This window comes from Diplotaxodon limnothrissa, linkage group LG15, assembly GCF_057381915.1.
Source record: "Diplotaxodon limnothrissa isolate DT_005_m linkage group LG15, D_limnothrissa_male_GT1.1, whole genome shotgun sequence".
Classification (NCBI taxonomy): Eukaryota; Metazoa; Chordata; class Actinopteri; order Cichliformes; family Cichlidae; genus Diplotaxodon; species Diplotaxodon limnothrissa.
This window is the reverse complement of record NC_140610.1, coordinates 24,305,173-24,326,567: the sequence shown is the minus strand read 5'-3', so window position 1 is coordinate 24,326,567 and position 21,395 is coordinate 24,305,173. Positions and strand designations below refer to the sequence as shown.

The following is a 21,395-nucleotide window of genomic DNA, read 5'->3' as shown; positions in this document are numbered from 1 at the left end:
GACGTTGTTTTGCTGTGCTGTATTTTTATGTGAAGTGTATATATTTATTTTTTATATTGCATGTATTTTGTGCAGTGTTTTATTTAGTTTGCATGTTTTTAGTTGCCGGCAAATTGTCCTGGAGAGACTCCGCCTTTTCCCCCCCGTTTTTACTAATTGGACACACCTGAGAGAAAAGAAAAGGTAATTTACAGAGTGCTCAAGGACACATAAGAGGTTTGGAGCCGGTGTTCAACAAAAATGTAACACGGAGAATGCGAGACAGACAGAGGAAAGACACAGACGATCAGAGGGGAGAGCGAGAGACGATCAGAGAGTAGAGATGATCAGATGGAGCAGACGACCAGCGACTGGGAAGAGAGATTACCAGCGACTGGAAAGGGGAAACGATCAGAGGAAAAAAAGGCAGATGACCAGCGACTAGGGACGCGTAGCGGCAGTCTGGTGGCAATAACGACAAGAGCCAGCTCGTGCACTGCGGGAGAACAGAAGCAGTGAGACCGCGGTGCCGATTGCAGTTTGAGGAAGCGGCGGGCGGAGTTGAGAGCTCTGCCCACCCGGGTAAGTCTTTGACTCATCCTTTTTATAAAGTAAACTGCCAAAGGAATAGTGACTGCCGCTCCCTCCCTTTCTTCAGTGCACCAGGACGTGGAATGCGGGGAGGAAGGCGAGGACTCCGCTGGGTTTCCCTCTTTTAATACTACGCTGGACCTCTTAGTTTTCTGTGACTTTTAGGCCGTGGTGGATTCCACTGGACTTCTAATGTTGTGTGTTATTGATTTTTATTGTGTCTTCCCTTGGCCAAGGTTGTTTTAATTCATTTTATATTTTTAACTATTTAAACATAATAAATTATATTTTTAATTCTACAGTTTTTGTATCGTGTGCTTTTCCCTCGGCGGCTCCACTGCTCTGCCCGCTTTGAGGAAGGTTTCCTTCCTTTTAAAAAAACACAAACCATCTTGGAAACATAATCAGCCTTTCCGCTCCGGTGTCATATTAGTTTAGGTTTGTGCCGAAGCTGGGTCTGTTTGTCAGTGTGAAGCCAAACGTGCTTTAACGTTTTAGGAAACACCGAGCAGACGGTTCATACTTGCCAACATTCAAAGGGCTGTTGGGGGGGGCAAATATATTTTACAGTGTTTATTTATTCGACAAAATACGTTAAATGTCACCGTTATTATTGGCTGGCCGGAAACAGCGGGGGTGTCCAAATTCAGAGGCTGCTTCCACCTGAGGACCCGCCTTCGCGGTCTAAAGAAAGCCGCGTAGTACGTCACGAGCTCCCTCGGTGGAGTGAAACTGCGTCTGCTCCTTGCTGTCTAAAATATAACCGGGCGCTGGCGTCAATTCTCCACCGTCTCACACTTTGTTTAATCAGTTTTCTGTTTGACGTTTATTCAGCTTTGTGAAAACCCCAGAGGACCCCTCCCGAGGGATTAATAAAGTTACAGCTGAGTAGTGAGTTGTATGTGAGGCTGGACACTAAGGAGAAAATGATTTTTAATGAATGGCAAGGCACATAAATTGTGCTGGAAGAGAGTAACCAAGTATAGAGATGGAAATGTGCTAATGTGAAGAAAGTGTGTTGAGAAGGAGTACTTTGGACGAAAATTGAATTAGAGAAGGAAGTGAGGCAACTCTGAAGAGGATGGAGACGGGAGGCATAGAGAGGGTAGGAGTGAAGGCTATGATAAGGTGCGAAGAGAGTAACTGTGGTGCTGCATAAGAAAGTCCTGAGGGGCAGAGAAGTATGTGATGGGTTGAGATTACATCAGAGAGAGGCTCTGAGCCCCTTCTTGTTTGCACTGGTGATGGAGAGGCTGACAGATGAGATCAGGCAAGAGTCTCCGTGGATGATGTTTTCAGACAACCACAGAAAGGATTTGTGGATGTAGTGAAGGTGGACATGCAGGGGGTTGGTGTGACTGAGGAGGATGCTAGAAATAGAGAGATGGAGGCGGATGATCCACTGTAGCGACCTCTAAAGGGAGCAGCCGAAAGAAGAAGAAGCACAAATAATTCTAATCATGCTTTTCTTTTATTCTCAGTACTAAGCTATGTAAAGGAAGTCAAGGTTGTTTCCTCCTACAATCACTTTGGTCATGCTGTTCTTACAAGTGTGGAGGTGCCAGATGGTTTAGACTTGTTTAGATTGGTGCTCTGTCTCCCTTTATCCAAACTAAAACTTTGATGGGGTTTTTTATCTTCACTAAACACTTTTTTGCTTTGTGTTTATTATTGTGCTACTGCAAGTATTTCATATATTAGTCAGTTGATTGTTACTGTAGGGCAGCTCTAGGACAATCCCAGATGTGATGTAGCTTGCTTTTATCCAGCAGATACGACATCTCATGAGGAGGTTCGAACCCTGTACCCTGACCCTCCTGCTGACGCACAAAGTCTGGACATCCAGCAGCAGGCCCTTCTACGTGAACAACAGCACAACAGTTTCTATTTCTTTTAATATTAGAAGTCAGTTATTCATTAATGAATACAAATGGTGACTGAAGTTATTTAGACAGGACATTAAACAATAAACTTCCAATAAATGATGAACAATGTGTGACTGAATGTGTTCAGTGAAAGACTTTGAAAATATCGCAGCATAAAACCAGTGTAAAAGTACTCAGACTACTTTTGGGGGTATTTATTTGATGATGCAACCAGAAAATGTGCAGGTTGTGAGTTTAACATTTTCAACACTGGAGAAGAAGTACATGTACACAGACTAGCTAATGACAAACATTTTTTTTAAATTAACCTTTATTTAAACAGGTTGTTCATTTTTCTGAGCTTATCTGGTGTCCAGTTTCGGTGGCAGTAGCATAAGCAGAGAAGACCCAGACCTTACTCTCCCGAGCCAGCTCCTCCATTATTTGGGGGACACTGAGGCATTCTCTGCTGAGTGCTGTGATCTCCCCAACATGTCCTGGGTGTGTCCTGTCTGTCCTGGTGGGACATGCCTGGAACATCTCACCCAGGAGGCGTTCAAGAGGCACCCTTGTCAGATGCCTGAACCTCCTCAACTGGCTCGTTTAGATGTAGAGGAGTAGCAGTTAACTCGGAATGAGACAGACAGCACCTACTGCTGGGGTGGGCCTACAGGAGGGAGAGCTCATGTCGTCTCTTCAGGACACATCACTGGACCCCAAGAAGCTCTCCCCGGAGCTCCCTTTGGCTGCTGGGGTCGGCATACGTTCAACTTTAAAATCACTCTTGGTTCTTGGCTAGCTTTGTGTTAGCATCCTTTGTGTACTGATGCTTGCAAGAAGCTAAAGTTGCTTTGGCAGAATTTTCTTTCTCATATATGCACACATAAGGAGAGAGATGTTTTATAAGCTTTAGTCATCACCGTGCACTTTTCCTGATTCACACAAAATACAGCAATCTGGCACCTTCCCACAGGGTCTTGCACGAGTATTAAACATGTTCATTTGTGCTTTGGACTGTCACCAGATTTCTTCTAGAAGTTTCTTGCCAGTCAGCAACTATCTTGGCAACACCACTTGAGTTTGTGTGTTGCATGCTAACATCCTTATCATATGTGTAATAATACTAAAGCTTCATCTTATGCACACACAAAAAACAAATATGGCTCCTTCGTGCAGGGTTTTCTGGTATGTTCATTTATGCTTCCCAATTAAAAAAAAAAAAAGAAAAAAAAAAAGAAGAAAAAGCAAAGTTCTTGCTTCTCAGCCACTGCGGCCACATCCTCACCGTTTTTTAGGCAGTTATATAAACATACTGTGAGTGAGTCATAAGCTTAAATACAATAGTTGAAGGAACAAAAACTTAATGTTTAAAAATACCAGTCAAATCTGATTAAAGTAAATAAATAATAAGTATACAATGTAGTTTTAAGACTTCTCAATGTTTCGTAACATTAATGTTCTATGAACTCGTGAGTCCAGAAATCTGAATGTCATGAAAAGTTTATTATTCGTGTATTATTATTTTACAATACAAGGTTGTTTTTTTCCTGATACTTCATGCAAACCACATTTCTCCAGGCCTGTCCTAATCAGCTTACTCAGTATCACTAGATCCAATGCTGCTCCTCCAGCAGAGCACACAAAAGTAGGAGAGACCAGAGATGCCATGGCTTAGTTAGGAGACTGTTTGCTTCAAGGCCACTAGAGGGTGCTGCCATAAAACTACAATAAATGAATTGACCTTTTGACCTGCTCACACTCTTTTATGCAAAACCCTGTTGATGTTACACACACACACACACACACACACACACAAAGAGATTCTAGGTCTGACCAACCGTGGGCAAAAAGATGACAGTCAATAAAATTCTAAAATTTTATTTATAAACACAATGAATAGTAGTTAGAAGTCCAGTGTCCCATTTAGGTACAAAGTAAAAACACACAGTCCAAGGCCAGAGCCAGCTATGCCACAAAGCCAGTTGCACTCCACACGTTGTTCACTTCAACAGGGGTAGCAATTGTCCTCTGAGACCCACCACCCTGTAAGTAGAAAGCCTGCACAGAGCGACAAAATAAGACAATTCACTATATAATTCACAGCCCATCCATCCCAAACATATCAGATCATTAGAGGTTTTGTCACATTACATACCTGCACTGAGAGACAAAATAACACAGCAGTGTTTGTAATGTGGGCTATAAGTAGACTAGCATATCAGTGCAATCAATTACACCTGCCTCCAATTAGTCCAGCCCTTTTACAGTCATTGACTGGGTGAGAAAACACGAGCAAATCAACCCAAGAGACAAGCAGGAAGACTCTCTGAAGGCTCCTGTGGCTGCACAGGCAGTCTTACAATTACGAGGTTGGAGAGTTGTTGTTTCAAAATGTTCACACTGATTTCACATGCTCATTAACTCACAACCAGCTGACCATATATATTTCTGCTGCTGAGCTGCTTTTTGATGGAGATTTTCTGAATTTATTTTGCTACCATAAGAGCAGACTCCATGCTGAAAGCATGTGCACTGTCACTTGCAATGAGTGGCACTAATGACGCTAAATTTAATTACAGGTCATGGACAGCCTTCATAAATGCTCATATTACTCACCCACACTGAATTCCAGCACAGGTTCATCTGGGTCCTGACTATTTCCTGCAAAGTAACACAAACGTCATCAGAACATTAAGTCAGAGAAACAACATTTGGAGCTTTTGTACATGATAAATTATACTGCAGTAGTAAAACAAAGTCAAGCAGCAGTACATTTATTAAAATCACCTTCAGCTGTAATATTTAAACTGATTTAGTGTCAATTTAGATTATGTTTAGATTAAAATGAAACTAGTACCCTTGTAATGTCTTTTTAAATTAGAGGTAAATATTTGTATATTTTTTACATAATATAATTATATTTACTGGATTTTCTCTCTATTGTAGTTTAGTATTATAGTTATTACTTGTTTTTTATTGACTTGTCTTGTTTTTACAATGATTTGCTCTGAATGCAGCCTTTAAAGAAAAGACTATCTGTTCAGTAACTATCCATCAGACTGGGTCCATGTTACCAGCCAAATGGGTAATAATTAAAGTAAGTTTTGAATTACGTATATTTGGGTGTTTAGGTGACACTTTTGCAAAAAAAAAATATATAATTAGGTTTAAAAGAACTAAACATGTATGTATTTAAAAACAATAAGTGTGTTAGAATTACTACAGCAACAGGTTGTAGCTCACTGTACTATTTTTGAGCACAACTTTGGTGCTTTTGCCTCATTTTTAAATCAGTGATCCCAGTAGCACAGTCTAAGCAGAGACCTCAGTGCTTGGCAAACAATCAATAGAATCAATATAATTATTAAAAAGAAACAAAATAAATGCCAACCATATAAAAAAAAACATAAACTTAAGGAAAAAACTAAACTTGATTTTGTGTCTTTAGGCTATTGTTAACAGCAAGCATGAGGTTAGTGCATATGTATTATTATTGGAAAGATTACTGCAAAGAAAAAAAGGTTGAACCAGGAGGGGGCGATATTGCTCTTCTTACCATGAGTTACATGCAGGCTATTACTTACCATGTCACTCACATTTATTTCACAAAACAGCTGAACCCACTTAATTCGATTTAATTGTATTTATGCAGAGCTGAATCACAACAACAGTCTCCTCGAGGTGGTATAGATTGTAAGGTAGAAAGTCTACAATTAAAAAGAAAAAACCTCAATACAGTGGGAAGGAACAACTCACTTTTAACAGGAAGCACCCTCTGGCAGAACCACGGTCAGGGAGGGGCAGCCCGCTGCGACCCTTTGGGGATGAGGAGACGAAAAAGGGGACAAAAGACACACTGTGGACGAGAGCCAGAGATGAACAAGAACTAATTATTGAATGCAGAGAGGTGTATAAACACATGGTGGGAATCCCCCAGCAGGGTAGTCCCAGGGTAACTAAGGGAGGATTCATGGTCACCTGATTCAGCCCTAGCTATATGCGTTGGCAAAAAGGTAACTTTGAAACTTAATCTTAAAAGTAGAGATAGTGTCCGTCTCCTGCATTCAAACTGGGAGCTGGTTCCACAGAAGGATGATCCCCTTCTACTTCTAAATATCCTAAAAACCACAAGGAAGCCCACAGTCTGAGAGCAAACTATCAAACTACGAGGTCTTTAAAATAAGATGATTATTCAAGACCTCATGTGTGATGGGAAGGATTCTGAATTTGATGCTGGACCCACAAATCATAAAAGAGAAACACTAACTCACACACACCAGAAAGTGCCAAGAATTATAATTATATGTAATTTAGTTTTGCGTTCCTTTATAATGCTTTCAACTATACAAATAAGACACTTCATGGGGGCGCCTGAGCCTTGTAGACACAACAAATACTGAACAAACCTCATGCGCCCTGTTGTTGACAAAACGATAAAAATGAATGTGTACTTCTGTCTTATTTAGGTCATTTTTGTAGTTTTTGTAGACAGACTACTGTAATTTCTCAATAAAATGTCGCTTATTATCGCTCACTCTCAAGAACAAAAACGTGAGTAATTTCCCAGTAGCTCACCATATTTGGGATCTTCTAACATCCACACTTCATGTTTAAACGGTGGTGCGGAGGCGGTGTACCGTCGCAGGCCGGATGTAGCATTCAGCGCGGTGTGCCTTTTTTTTCAGTTGCTAAGCAACAGATTTGTCCCGCCCCTTTCGTTATGACGAGCCGGGCCAGTCCTTTGACTGGTGACGTTACAAAGAAACGTCAGGTGACGTTACAAAGAAACCTTAAACCGACCTTATATATAGACCTGGCTGTTCAGTTGAAACGCATTCACACAGCGGGACAGCAGCGCTTTAAACGTTCAAACACGGAGTTTAACACAAAACAACATTTTAGACATAAAAAACAAAAAAGTGAAATGGCAAGCTCGAACTGTAACACAATGACAAATGATGAAACAGTTCAGACCAATGGGGATAATTCTACAGTACATGCTTTGGTATCCCTCTTGAATAACTTGTTCAGTAGTTTTTCGATCAAGCAGTGGGGAGAGCTTATCTCAGGCTATCCGGATTGCTTCACTGCTAAGCGGCTTGTAGGTTTTGTAGAGGAGGTAATGGACCTGTGTGCACAGTCAGTAGCAGTATCACCACTGAGGTCTTCCCAGAAGTCCCCTGTACATGAAAACTGTTCTGTCCACACCACTACTGGCAAAACGGTTTTGTCACGTGTGAAATTTTTGGACGATTCTGCTGAGCAGGAGTTTGATACAGCACAGAATATAGATGCTAACAGCCAAGAAACAGCTAACACAGAAGAAAGCTGTCAAAATGCTGACCAACACAGTGCTGCAAAAGCAGAAAACAATCCAATTCCAGATCCCCAGCAGCAGAAATCCTGTGTTGAACATGAAGCCAGCATCCCACCGTTAACAAACGTAAGTCAAACGGAGTCATATAAAAAGATACAGCATCACAGATCTTCTGTAGACTGTGAGCCACCTGAAAAAACCTTAGACTTTGAAAGATGGTTAGAGACATTAATTCAGGCTGTGCTTTCAAAGCTTGGTAAACTTTTAAAGTGCCCTCATTCTCACCAAAAACGTTTGTTGGATCTACTCTTGGACAAATTCAAGGGGATGGATTTGCATTTAGACCGAAAAGTGCAGAATTATTTTGACTGCATTGCTAATGCGATTTTCACTGATATTTGTGACAAATTACATAAATTGTCACTAATATCATTGAAAATGGGGAGGAGTGGGGAGGAGGATTCAATGAATTTAATGGAACAACCAATATTTAATATCATAACTACTTCAGTATTCCAAGAACACCTGTTGGCAGTAACAGTTACTGATAGACTGGAATCATATGAAAAGAAAGAAAGATGCAGATTTTCAGTGGAAATCTTTGTGGAAGGACTGATTTCCCAGGTTTCAAAAAAATCAGGCACAGTCTTCAGCATTGAAAGTGCTGAAGCTATCTCCAACCGGCTTACCATGAAAATCTGGACTGAAATCAGGGCCAGATACGACAAAATCCCACCAGAGAAGTTCAAGAAACTCAGCGAGAGGGTTTTCAAATCCCTCTGTAAAAGATGGAAGCATGCATCTTTGGTGACATTCTGGCAATTAAACTTCCAAGATCTTGATGAAGATATTGTTAAAACTTTCAAAAGAAAGATATTCACAGAACCAAGTTGCATATCTAAGTGCTTCTCATCGGTGCGGGCATTTTTTGGGAGGTGTAAGGGAAGAAACAAAGTTTCCACTTTATAGTGACATCGTGATATCAACAGCAAAATATTTTCTAAAACTCACTGGACACTTTAAATGAGCTAGTTTTACATTTAGATCAGATCAAGTCATTTTTGAAATCCCCAGGAATGGTCGCGGCAGATGGCCACCCCGCCCTGAGCCTGGTTCTGTCGAAGGTTTCTTCCTCTTAAAAGGGAGTTTTTCCTTCCCACTGTCGCCTCGTGCTTGCTCAGAGGGGTTTGTTCTTTTGGGGTTTTCTTTTTAATACTGTAAGTTGTTACCTTACAGTGTGAAGCACCTTGAAAACACCATTGTTTCCTTTGGTGCTATACAGATTGAAGTGACTTGCACTGATAACATAACTAAGCTGGGACTTTAATTTAACATCAATAAAATTATAAAAATATTACATCTTGATTTCTGCTTGTTTTCATTGTCTGTGACTTAATGAATACAAATGTGTAATTTAACAGATTCTTTCTTTATGTTAGTCTGACCGGTGATTCCACGTTGGCCTTAGGTGTTGGCGCGGATACGCTGCAGCCCCTGAGCCATTAATGGCCCAGCACACTACAGTAAAAACAAAACAACAGCCATCTGTCCAACTAGGAAAGGAAAATAATAAACTGCCTCCTTGGAGGCAACCTGACTCAAAACAGTTGCAGTCCAACTCAGACCGACTGCAATCACTCTCAGGCAGATTGATGAAGATCTGCAAATAACTGTTGTCTAATTTATAAACGCAGACAGATTGCCAACACGTCTGTTCACAATAGAGGACTGTACTTACATGGTTGCAAACTGGTTGTTATCTTGCTTATATGAAAACATTGCTTTGGAGCAATGAAACTCAAACACATTCATTTTTAAAATGCTTCAAAATGAAATTTTGAAGCATTTGGCTTTATGCTTTGAAAGTGCCGTTGTGAGTGGGAGTGTGAAATCCTTACTTGATGTGTTCCCTTTGCCTTTACTGTTTTCAGTTTTATCAGTTTTCAGTTTTATTTGTCATATGCAAGTTAGCACAGGGTCAACATTGCAATGAAATGTGTTTGACGAGCAGCAGTCACTCAGCAGCATGGTACAGTAGAAGAAAATATAATAAAATATAATAAAATAAAATAAAAAATAGAAAAATAGTAAAGAGCAAAATATTTGAAAGACGTGGTAAAAGAGAAAAGATGACTAAATATATATATATATGTATCTATAAATATATGTACACTAGTGATTAAATAAGAAAATCTTGAAAAGAAATATGACGGGAGGTCAGATGGGATATTGCACAGGAATGAGCAGCAGAAAATTACAGTATTACTCAGACTTTTAATAGTCATATTGTCAGTTTTGGCCGACGGTCATGGGTCACTTCCACTAAAATAGCACGAGACTGGAGTAAAATGTACTTTATTAATGAGAACACATGGTGATACAGCAAAGAATCCAACCCTTCTGAAAAGCAAATGGCTTCCTGTTATACTCTACCTGATTCAGGTGAGCATCTGGAATAGACCAAGTCTGGGGGTCAGCAAACCAAAGGGAAACAAAACCCTCCCCATAAGAAAACCACTACAATATAACCAACACATCATAGACATATGAAGATTTGTAACAAGTCCTATAAATAACTCCATAACATATAAACTTCAGTCTCTTCTATATACATTAAAACAGCGGTCCCCAACCTTTTTTGCGCCACGGACCGGTTTATGCCCGACAATATTTTCACGGACCGGCCTTTAAGGTGTCACAGATAAATACAACAAAATAAAACTAGTACCGATACCGGAAAAAAAGAATATTTATTCATAACACACGTGAAAGACCCAGGAAAACAGAGTTAACGATAAAAACGATAACAAAATAACGATAAAAAACGATAAAAACTCTGAAAACCATACATTTCACACCCGAGCCTCATCTCTCGACCAAACGACGGTCCGTGGCCCGGCGGTTGGGGACCGCTGCATTAAAACACCTTAACCACAGTTAGGTTTCAGCCCTCGCTGACTCAGAACAAAGTAAGACAATCAGAGTTCGATTGGTTTTTACTTGTGCAGGGGAAGCCTGGTCGGATTCTCAGAGTTGCAAGCTCTACACCCAAACTCAGACAACTCCAACTCCAGCCTCCACTCGCAGCCTTTTATTGAATGAAAACAGTTACACAACCGCCCATTGTAAACCCCATATGTTGTGTGGTAAAAGCTAAGGCACTGTGTGTGTGTGTGTGTGTGTGTGTGTGTGTGAGTGAGAGAGAGTGTATGTGTGTCTGTATACGTGACTTCCTGCTTACAAACGTTTTAACCGCATCTCTAGTCATAAAAGGGTCATCTCCCCTCAACCTCGTATATGGCTTAACCTCTCTAACAGTCCACCATTTACATGGTGAGCCCATAAAGGGCAGGAAGTGAACACTCCTTACCAAATAAGGAAACCAGAATCTTACATAGATTGTGCCTGCAGTTGAAAACTATAGCTAGTAACATCCCCAACATCCTACATGTGGGGGAGGAACAGAAAATATCTGAACATACAGTTCAAGACAAGGTCCAAGCACAATAATGACAACTTTTAACAAAATCACTCCAACACACACTCCCCTAGCCTGGCACATTGGTTTTCTCCAGGAGCTCATAAGCAGGTGATTGAGCTGCTTTTACTCTTTACAAAGTGAGTACTGTTAACACTTCTCTTTTTACATATACAACTAATTTAGGTTACAGACAAATGATTAAATGTGAACAGCTCTAACACAGGTTCTTTTCCTGACACAGGTAGGATGGCCAGTCCCCCTGTCTCTTCACCTTTAACGAGTCACTTAAATAACAACCCAAAAAGCCTAATAAAGAATCACAATCAACCAGTGTGTGTTTTTCTTCATTACGGTTTTTAAATACAAATCAGTCAGTCAATTAATAAAAATACAAGTAAGGGTAATGGAACCCCTGGTCTCCATTACACACATAAATACCATAAAGACACTAAGTCGTAGAGCTCTGAACTCCTTGCTTCTATGATATTTACACTTCTTCTTGGCCTTCTCCTTCACTCTGAGTCACTCCAGGATAAACGCATCAGCTCAGACATACAATAATTAAAATATGTGTAGGTGACCGTTTGGCAGAAGACGATGTCGAGGCGGTACTGCAGTGACACGTCCGTGGCTATCGTCGGGGCGGTGTCCTGCATCAGAAGGAAGTCAATAGACTTCTTGGCTTTGTTGCTCATCATGGCGCTGTAGTCCGTGGGCGTGGCCTGCAAAAAGTGTAAATAAACCATCAGAGACCAAACACAAATATGCCTTCCAACCACTAGTTTAGACAACATCTTGCAAAGAGTGTGTATTTCAGAGTGCAGTTGTTTTTAAATTTGACAGAAACAGAAAAAAAGACGGAAGAGAAGGACAACAGGGAAAGCAGAAGCACCGACACACTGAAATCTTTTAGGGTCAAGCTCCAGAACTAGCCACAAATCCTGCTGGAAAGAACCTAAAAATACTTAAAAATACTTGCAGAGATCGAATGGAGCCGTTAACTCAAAAGCCTGGTGTCAGGCATGTTCTTTAATAAATAAGAAACGAGCTGATATGTTACAGACCCCAGTCTTTACGTAAAGAAAAAGCTGACATTTAGAGAGAGAGGTCTGGGCTTCTCTGCTTGGGCTGCTGCCCCCGCGACCCGGCTCTGGATAAAGTGGAAGAAAGTGGATGGATGAATGAATCTTGAAAATGAACAAGTCTTCCAGTACAGAGTAAAATGTGAGAGTGAAAATATTGCGTGTACTTAAAACCCCTGGAGGGTCTTGGGTCGATTTGTGGCTATTTTCAAATTTTGATTACATGCCATTTGCACAGTGTTGAATGGACTATAGCCAAATTCTCCAAAAAAAGAGTTTGATATGATTTTATTTCAAAATTCAAGTCTGACTTCCTTCAATTAGCTTCAGTGGCTAAGCTACAGACAAACTTACACTATTGTGCTTAGTGGTCGATTTGTGCCCCATTGAAACCCATTATAAACGCTATTTTTCACTGCAAATTAATTACGGTCAAAGGGATCGTTGATGTTTAGCGTTCATTTTCATTTTGCAGGACGGGCCTTAGAGTTGTAATGTTTTTATTTGTCCACCGGGTGGCGCCCTTGCTCCACATTTGACCCCGGGCTGGAAAACAGCGGGCTGCTTAGATAGACCTGCGGGAAATGAAGCCTCATTTCCGGCGTGCAGCAGCGGCTTCGCCCGCTGATCGGGCGGGACAATTTTTTGGTCCCTAGGACCGTGAGAGGGTGCTTTTTTTTTTTTTTAGTCAACAGGAAATGACGTATTTGTTGTCACGTGGTATCGGGCGTGTGTGCTGGAAAAACGGGTCCCCGGTGATCGTGCCCCGGTAACAATGGCGTGTCCAGCGGGGTGGCCTGGGGGGGCACAGGCCACCCCCCAAACCAGACTGGCCACCCCAGGTGCCACCCCAAAGGCAAAACAATAAAATTCAATCAAATATCAAATGTCCGATTATGTTTTCACGGTGACGCTCAGATATCCGAGTGTAAGTGAATGCAGCATCGCTTCTGCGCTATGTGCATCACGTTAGCAAAGGTAGGAGAGCCAAGCGCGAAAGATGGCACTGCAGGAAAGAATTTTTCGGTGAAAGAAAATGAGGACAGAATAAATGTCCCGGTAAGTAATATCAAGTTTGTTGAGTTTAGTAAACTTCGGTGAAATTAGAATACCAAGGAAAAAAATAACACTTAAAGAATTATTGCAGCTGTGGAATATTTCAGACAGTATGCTACTGAGGGCAGCTAACATAAGAGTTATGCGTTATAAGATATAATCTAAGTCGTAACATTGCTGTATGGAGCTGCAGATTTGGTTGCAGGTTAACATAGCTGGACTGGCCATCGGGCATACCGGGCATATCCCCAGTGACTTATTTTTTATTTTTTTTGTAATGGCATGAACAATGAGAGGTGGTGGATTGGCCAGATGCAGGTCGATGTGTAGAAATAACTCCGTTGTTTGGTGGTGGCTATGACGGGGCTTCCACAGAGGCAACAGGTGGATGAGGGAAGGGGAGGCAGGAGGAGAGACCCGAAGCAGCCACCAGTCCGAGTGTCAGGTGAACTGAACTTCAGGTAAGAAGTTATGACCTGCAGTCTATCTGGGTCAGATATAAACCAAGTTTAGGTGGAGTTTATTTTCATGTTGCTGACTTTTTACTGTCAGTTGCAATAACTCATACTGCGTTCTAGCCAGTTTGACGGAGTTTTTATACAGCTGGGTGGGTGCTATGATGTTACTGATAGTGAACTTTATTTTATTCATAAGGTTAGTAGAGTTGCCAACGGCTCCTTAAAAAAATGGAATGGTCCCTCATTCAGAGAAAATATTACACGTTTCGTATTGAGCTGAGAAGAGACGCAGTTTGTCCCGGACTTTAGCTAGAATGGAAAAAAGACACAAAGCTGGATTTATTCTGTCTTTATGCTGCACAGCTGCCTCTTCTCTCATTCTCTCCCCCTCCCTCTCCTGTTGCTACTTCAATCATGAAACTGATCAATGATCAGCTGATCGGCTTTTCTCTCTTGTTTATCGCCCACTTTGCGCCAGAAAGAGGAAACCAGCAGATGTTGCGCTAAACAACAGCAGCACGTTTAAGCTTGATCGGCTGTTGTTAGAATGTATTTAATATTAATTTCTAGTATCAGCTGATGTTTGCTGGAGCCACAGCTGTAAAGCTGCTGGTCATGATGTCTGTTTAGATATGTGGTGAGAGGGAAACATGAAGATGAAACCAGGAGATGTCCTTACTGAACCATCAGAGCTGAACAGGTGATGGAGAAACAGGTTTACCTTTTAGGTGACATGAATGAGTTGAAGGGAAGTTATGAACTGTTTCTGAGAGACAAATAACACCAGGATCCTTTTTTATGTAGCAGACAGCTGGTAACTGTGCAGGGGCGGGTCTAGCAAAGTTTTGCCAGGGGGCCAGGTAGGGCATTAACAGGGAAAGGTGGGCACAAAGAAATACTTTTCTTTCTTATTCTCATTTAAAATACCTAGTTTTTATTAAATAATTATCTAAATCTTACAACCAAAGTTTTTATCTGACGTAAAATGTATAGAAATCATACATATACCAACAAGACTGTACATCACTGTCACAACAGGGTTTGTTTTCAGTCAAAGTCTTTATGGCTTTACTACCTGGTGGGTCGGTCTGTAGTAAAAATGCCCAATTTTTTTGTCCCAGTCCAGCCCTGCAGGTTAATACTGGCAGTGTCACCATGCCAGCTGACTGTATTTTATCATCAGCCAGTGTTGTTCTTTATCAATATTACCAAAGTTTACGATAAGGCAGCATAGAAAGTATTTACTTGCTTTCAGGTTTCATTCAAATGTTAGTCTTTTCAGTTGTTTCCCCACTTTTTTCCTGTTTCAAAATCAAACACCAGTTTGTGAGAAGATTATCTTCTTTTTTTAACAGGCAGATAAAGTTTTGCATTGGCATTGGCTAATTTGTCAATTGTTTGTTACAAATGTTCGTATTTTAATTTTCAAAAATGTTTTTGCCCAAAACATATGTGCACTATATGTCAGTAAAAATACTATGCAAATATTGTTGTCCTTGACTGCTGAGTAAACACTGACAAAGCACTGATTGTATCTCTTGTACTTTATCAACGCAGTATCTAAAAACTTTGCACCGTAGTGGTTAAAATCTCATTCTAATAAGAGTTAAAAGTGCATTTGGTTATTAGGTTTATAGGATTATTGAATTATGGTTAAGGGTTGGTAGAATTTTTTTTTTAAACATTATCTGCCAATTAAATCTGCCACCCTTCTCCAAATCTGTGCCCCTACCTGGCCCCCCCAACAAAAATTTTCTAGACACGCCACTGTACACAGATGGTCTGAATTTGTGAAGCGAGTGGTATCGCATTTATCGAAGTCGGCTCCTCGTTGTTTTTTCTAAGCCACGATTAGGCTCATTGAGAGCAGGCATGTGCATGCAGACAGTGTTTGTTTTTACATCTGGTGGGTAACGTCCCTCCCTATATTTTTGGAACAGTACCTCTGAAGCTTGATTTAGATTTCTGCAGGAAATTTACGTTCTAACTTCAGATGTAACACCTCTTAACACTAAACCGGTCCATCATGCTGTTGTTTCCAGTTACAGCGTATATTTCCTGCTGAAGCATATTTCAGGCATAAGACAGAAACATTACAAAAATATACACCTGCAGGCCACTCTATTGTCTTTATTTGACTAAATGCACTAAATTGCTGCCACAAGCTTTTGAACACATGTACCTAATAAAGTGGCTGGTGAGTGTCCTCAGTCCCAGCTCGGATACAGATGTGTCGGTGTGTCTTTGTTCCCTGCAGTAGTGCCCTCTCCAGCTCAGTCATCATCCACATACCCCAGGACACTGTCCGAGCCAAAGAGATCATCGCCTACGTCAACACGCTGAAGACTCAGGTCAGCTATTACGCAGAGAGGCTGTCTCAAGCTGCCAAAGACCAATCGGCCAGCGGACTGGAGTGGACGCTCGCCAGTCTGGTTGACAAGGTACTAAAAGTGTTTGACGTTACGTGGGGACGCTTCATATTTCATTCATACCCTCTTCCTTTCAGACCCGTCAGCTGGTGGCAGTGTGCGGCTGCAAGCTGCTAGCTTCAGCTATTTAGGCCCTGAACGCAGTACGAGTACATCGCAACCAAAGCTTCTCCTTCCGCTGAGTCTGAACAAGTAGTGCTCCGCAATGACCAGGATACGCTGAGAGCAAAGTACAGCGGTCACAACAGCCAGTCGTCACTGCACGTGGACTGGCACGAAGAGGAGTGGGTGAGTTGATCAGCAGTTATTGGCTGTTTTCTGATTCCAGATTTTTTATTTCTTTAGCATGACAACAGACAAGCTTAGTTTCTTGGCACACATTGTGGATACAGCTTGATATCTTAACTACACTCTGAACTCTGTTTTTCTTTTCTTGTTGCTTCTTCTTCTTCTTGAGTCATCCCTCTCATGTTGATTTCCAGCTCAGGTCACTCCTTACTTTTAAGAAGTTGGAGGATTCGTGAGCAGATTTTTCCTTCACCATATCAGCCGACTTTATTCTATGAGAAAATACTCTTAAATGACTCGTCTTTAAAAAGTGTTCAGTGTTTTATGTCTGGTCTGTGTGTCATCTTTGTCTTTACAATGTTGCAGCAATACTTTAGTAATGATATGATATGATATGATATGATATGATATGATATGATATGATATGATATGATATGATATACCTTTATTAGTCCCACAAGGGGAAATTTAAATGTTGGTTTAGTGTAAGCTCAGCTTTTTAACTAATGTAAGAAGTGTTATGACTGACTCGTTTTTAATACCTAAATCTGGCCTCAGTGCACAAACCTAAATGAATCGGTACATATGAAAGCGCCCAAGTCACGAGCTGTGTTCAAGGACATGGATAAAACAAAAAGGTTCAAATTTGTGCCCAAAAACCCCACAAATCAGTGTCACTGTTTTAAAATCTGCTGCGAGACCGCTCTAAATGTCAGCTTTTTCTTTACGTAAAGACTGGGGTCTGTAACATATCAGCTCGTTTCTTATTTATTAAAGAACATGCCTGACACCAGGCTTTTGAGTTAACGGCTCCATTCGATCTCTGCAAGTATTTTTAAGTATTTTTAGGTTCTTTCCAGCAGGATTTGTGGCTAGTTCTGGAGCTTGACCCTAAAAGATTTCAGTGTGTCGGTGCTTCTGCTTTCCCTGTTGTCCTTCTCTTCCGTCTTTATTTCTGTTTCTGTCAAATTTAAAAACAACTGCACTCTGAAATACACACTCTTTGCAAGATGTTGTCTAAACTAGTGGTTGGAAGGCATATTTGTGTTTGGTCTCTGATGGTTTATTTACACTTTTTGCAGGCCACGCCCACGGACTACAGCGCCATGATGAGCAACAAAGCCAAGAAGTCTATTGACTTCCTTCTGATGCAGGACACCGCCCCGACGATAGCCACGGACGTGTCACTGCAGTACCGCCTCGACATCGTCTTCTGCCAAACGGTCACCTACACATATTTTAATTATTGTATGTCTGAGCTGATGCGTTTATCCTGGAGTGACTCAGAGTGAAGGAGAAGGCCAAGAAGAAGTGTAAATATCATAGAAGCAAGGAGTTCAGAGCTCTACGACTTAGTGTCTTTATGGTATTTATGTGTGTAATGGAGACCAGGGGTTCCATTACCCTTACTTGTATTTTTATTAATTGACTGACTGATTTGTATTTAAAAACCGTAATGAAGAAAAACACACACTGGTTGATTGTGATTCTTTATTAGGCTTTTTGGGTTGTTATTTAAGTGACTCGTTAAAGGTGAAGAGACAGGGGGACTGGCCATCCTACCTGTGTCAGGAAAAGAACCTGTGTTAGAGCTGTTCACATTTAATCATTTGTCTGTAACCTAAATTAGTTGTATATGTAAAAAGAGAAGTGTTAACAGTACTCACTTTGTAAAGAGTAAAAGCAGCTCAATCACCTGCTTATGAGCTCCTGGAGAAAACCAATGTGCCAGGCTAGGGGAGTGTGTGTTGGAGTGATTTTGTTAAAAGTTGTCATTATTGTGCTTGGACCTTGTCTTGAACTGTATGTTCAGATATTTTCTGTTCCTCCCCCACATGTAGGATGTTGGGGATGTTACTAGCTATAGTTTTCAACTGCAGGCACAATCTATGTAAGATTCTGGTTTCCTTATTTGGTAAGGAATGTTCACTTCCTGCCCTTTATGGGCTCACCATGTAAATGGTGGACTGTTAGAGAGGTTAAGCCATATACGAGGTTGAGGGGAGATGACCCTTTTATGACTAGAGATGCGGTTAAAACGTTTGTAAGCAGGAAGTCACGTATACAGACACACATACACTCTCTCTCACTCACACACACACACACACACACACACACACACACACACAGTGCCTTAGCTTTTACCACACAACATATGGGGTTTACAATGGGCGGTTGTGTAACTGTTTTCATTCAATAAAAGGCTGCGAGTGGAGGCTGGAGTTGGAGTTGTCTGAGTTTGGGTGTAGAGCTTGCAACTCTGAGAATCCGACCAGGCTTCCCCTGCACAAGTAAAAACCAATCGAACTCTGATTGTCTTACTTTGTTCTGAGTCAGCGAGGGCTGAAACCTAACTGTGGTTAAGGTGTTTTAATGCAGCGGTCCCCAACCGCCGGGCCACGGACCGTCATTTGGTCGAGAGATGAGGCTCGGGTGTGAAATGTATGGTTTTCAGAGTTTTTATCGTTTTTTATCGTTATTTTGTTATCGTTTTTATCGTTAACTCTGTTTTCCTGGGTCTTTCACGTGTGTTATGAATAAATCTTCTTTTTTTCCGGTACCGGTACTAGTTTTATTTTGTTGTATTTATCTGTGACACCTTAAAGGCCGGTCCGTGAAAATATTGTCGGGCATAAACCGGTCCGTGGCGCAAAAAAGGTTGGGGACCGCTGTTTTAATGTATATAGAAGAGACTGAAGTTTATATGTTATGGAGTTATTTATAGGACTTGTTACAAATCTTCATATGTCTATGATGTGTTATATCAGCCCGTTCTCACTCCCGAGGCGTAACATGTCGACGTTTTGTCACGTCCCGCGGCGTTCCTGAGGAACGTGAAAGGAGACCTTCGGCGTTCTTATGGTACGCGGCGGGCTATGGCTGGAATCCAGTGCAATGACGCTCCCGCGGTAATAGACGTTCCAGCCCTGTATTCCAGCCCTAAACCTAACCTTATCCCTAGCCCTGACCATAACCTTATTCCTGACCTTAACCAGGACTTTAATGATGTTAAATAGCGTGTTTCTAAGCGATTTGAAGAAAAAGAGCAAACATGTGTAGATTCAGTCCAGACAGTTCTCATATTTCCTCTTTTTTCCGAGGTCGTCATTCAGGAACGTGGTGGGTAGCCGAAAACGTAATATGGTGACGATTTGTCACCTAGCGTAAAATGTTACGCTTTGGGAGTGAGAACGTGTTGGTTATATTGTAGTGGTTTTCTTATGGGGAGGGTTTTGTTTCCCTTTGGTTTGCTGACCCCCAGACTTGGTCTATTCCAGATGCTCACCTGAATCAGGTAGAGTATAACAGGAAGCCATTTGCTTTTCAGAAGGGTTGGATTCTTTGCTGTATCACCATGTGTTCTCATTAATAAAGTACATTTTACTCCAGTCTCGTGCTATTTTAGTGGAAGTGACCCATGACCGTCGGCCAAAACTGACAATATGACTATTAAAAGTCTGAGTAATACTGTAATTTTCTGCTGCTCATTCCTGTGCAATATCCCATCTGACCTCCCGTCATATTTCTTTTCAAGATTTTCTTATTTAATCACTAGTGTACATATATTTATAGATACATATATATATATATTTTTAGTCATCTTTTCTCTTTTACCACGTCTCTCTAATATTTTGCTCTTTACTATTTTTCTATTTTTTATTTTATTTTATTATATTTTATTATATTTTCTTCTACTGTACCATGCTGCTGAGTGACTGCTGCTCGTCAAACACATTTCATTGCAATGTTGACCCTGTGCTAACTTGCATATGACAAATAAAACTGAAAACTGATAAAACTGAAAACAGTAAAGGCAAAGGGAACACATCAAGTAAGGATTTCACACTCCCACTCACAACGGCACTTTCAAAGCATAAAGCCAAATGCTTCAAAATTTCATTTTGAGGCATTTTAAAAATGAATGTGTTTGAGTTTCATTGCTCCAAAGTAATGTTTTCATATAAGCAAGATAACAACCAGTTTGCAACCATGTAAGTACAGTCCTCTATTGTGAACAGACGTGTTGGCAATCTGTGTGCGTTTATAAATTAGACAACAGTTATTTGCAGATCTTCATCAATCTGCCTGAGAGTGATTGCAGTCGGTCTGAGTTGGACTGCAACTGTTTTGAGTCAGGTTGCCTCCAAGGAGGCAGTTTATTATTTTCCTTTCCTAGTTGGACAGATGGCTGTTGTTTTGTTTTTACTGTAGTGTGCTGGGCCATTAATGGCTCAGGGGCTGCAGCGTATCCGCGCCAACACCTAAGGCCAACGTGGAGTCACCGGTCAGACTAACATAAAGAAAGAATCTGTTAAATTACACATTTGTATTCATTAAGTCACAGACAATGAAAACAAGCAGAAATCAAGATGTAATATTTTTATAATTTTATTGATGTTAAATTAAAGTCCCAGCTTAGTTATGTTGTCAGTGCAAGTCACTTCAATCTGTATAGCACCAAAGGAAACAATGGTGTTTTCAAGGTGCTTCACACTGTAAGGTAACAACTTACAGTATTAAAAAGAAAACCCCAAAAGAACAAACCCCTCTGAGCAAGCACGAGGCGACAGTGGGAAGGAAAAACTCCCTTTTAAGAGGAAGAAACCTTCGACAGAACCAGGCTCAGGGCGGGGTGGCCATCTGCCGCGACCATTCCTGGGGATTTCAAAAATGACTTGATCTGATCTAAATGTAAAACTAGCTCATTTAAAGTGTCCAGTGAGTTTTAGAAAATATTTTGCTGTTGATATCACGATGTCACTATAAAGTGGAAACTTTGTTTCTTCCCTTACACCTCCCAAAAAATGCCCGCACCGATGAGAAGCACTTAGATATGCAACTTGGTTCT

At 41.0% G+C, this 21,395-nt stretch overlaps 1 protein-coding gene across 1 annotated transcript; it reads left to right on the top strand.

Annotated features, from left to right (window-relative positions):
- The first annotated feature begins 13,251 nt into the window (after positions 1 to 13,251).
- Positions 13,252 to 16,880, top strand: LOC146617592 (inositol polyphosphate-4-phosphatase type I A-like). Its single transcript, XM_085372542.1, has 4 exons — positions 13,252 to 13,374; positions 13,747 to 13,832; positions 16,087 to 16,270; positions 16,336 to 16,880. The coding sequence occupies exons 1-4, from the start codon at positions 13,252 to 13,254 to the stop codon at positions 16,387 to 16,389; spliced, it is 447 nt and encodes a 148-aa protein (XP_085228668.1). The 3' UTR covers positions 16,390 to 16,880.
- Positions 16,881 to 21,395: the final 4,515 nt, after the last annotated feature.

Bases quoted from the DNA above. Each gene is read 5' to 3' on its own strand.
- LOC146617592 (XM_085372542.1), top strand. From the start codon at position 13,252: ATGCAGCATCGCTTCTGCGCTATGTGCATCACGTTAGCAAAGGTAGGA. The intron at 13,833-16,086 runs GTAAGAAGTTAT...TGTTCCCTGCAG, and splicing joins TCAGGTGAACTGAACTTCAG to TAGTGCCCTCTCCAGCTCAG. The intron at 16,271-16,335 runs GTACTAAAAGTG...TCTTCCTTTCAG, and splicing joins TCGCCAGTCTGGTTGACAAG to ACCCGTCAGCTGGTGGCAGT.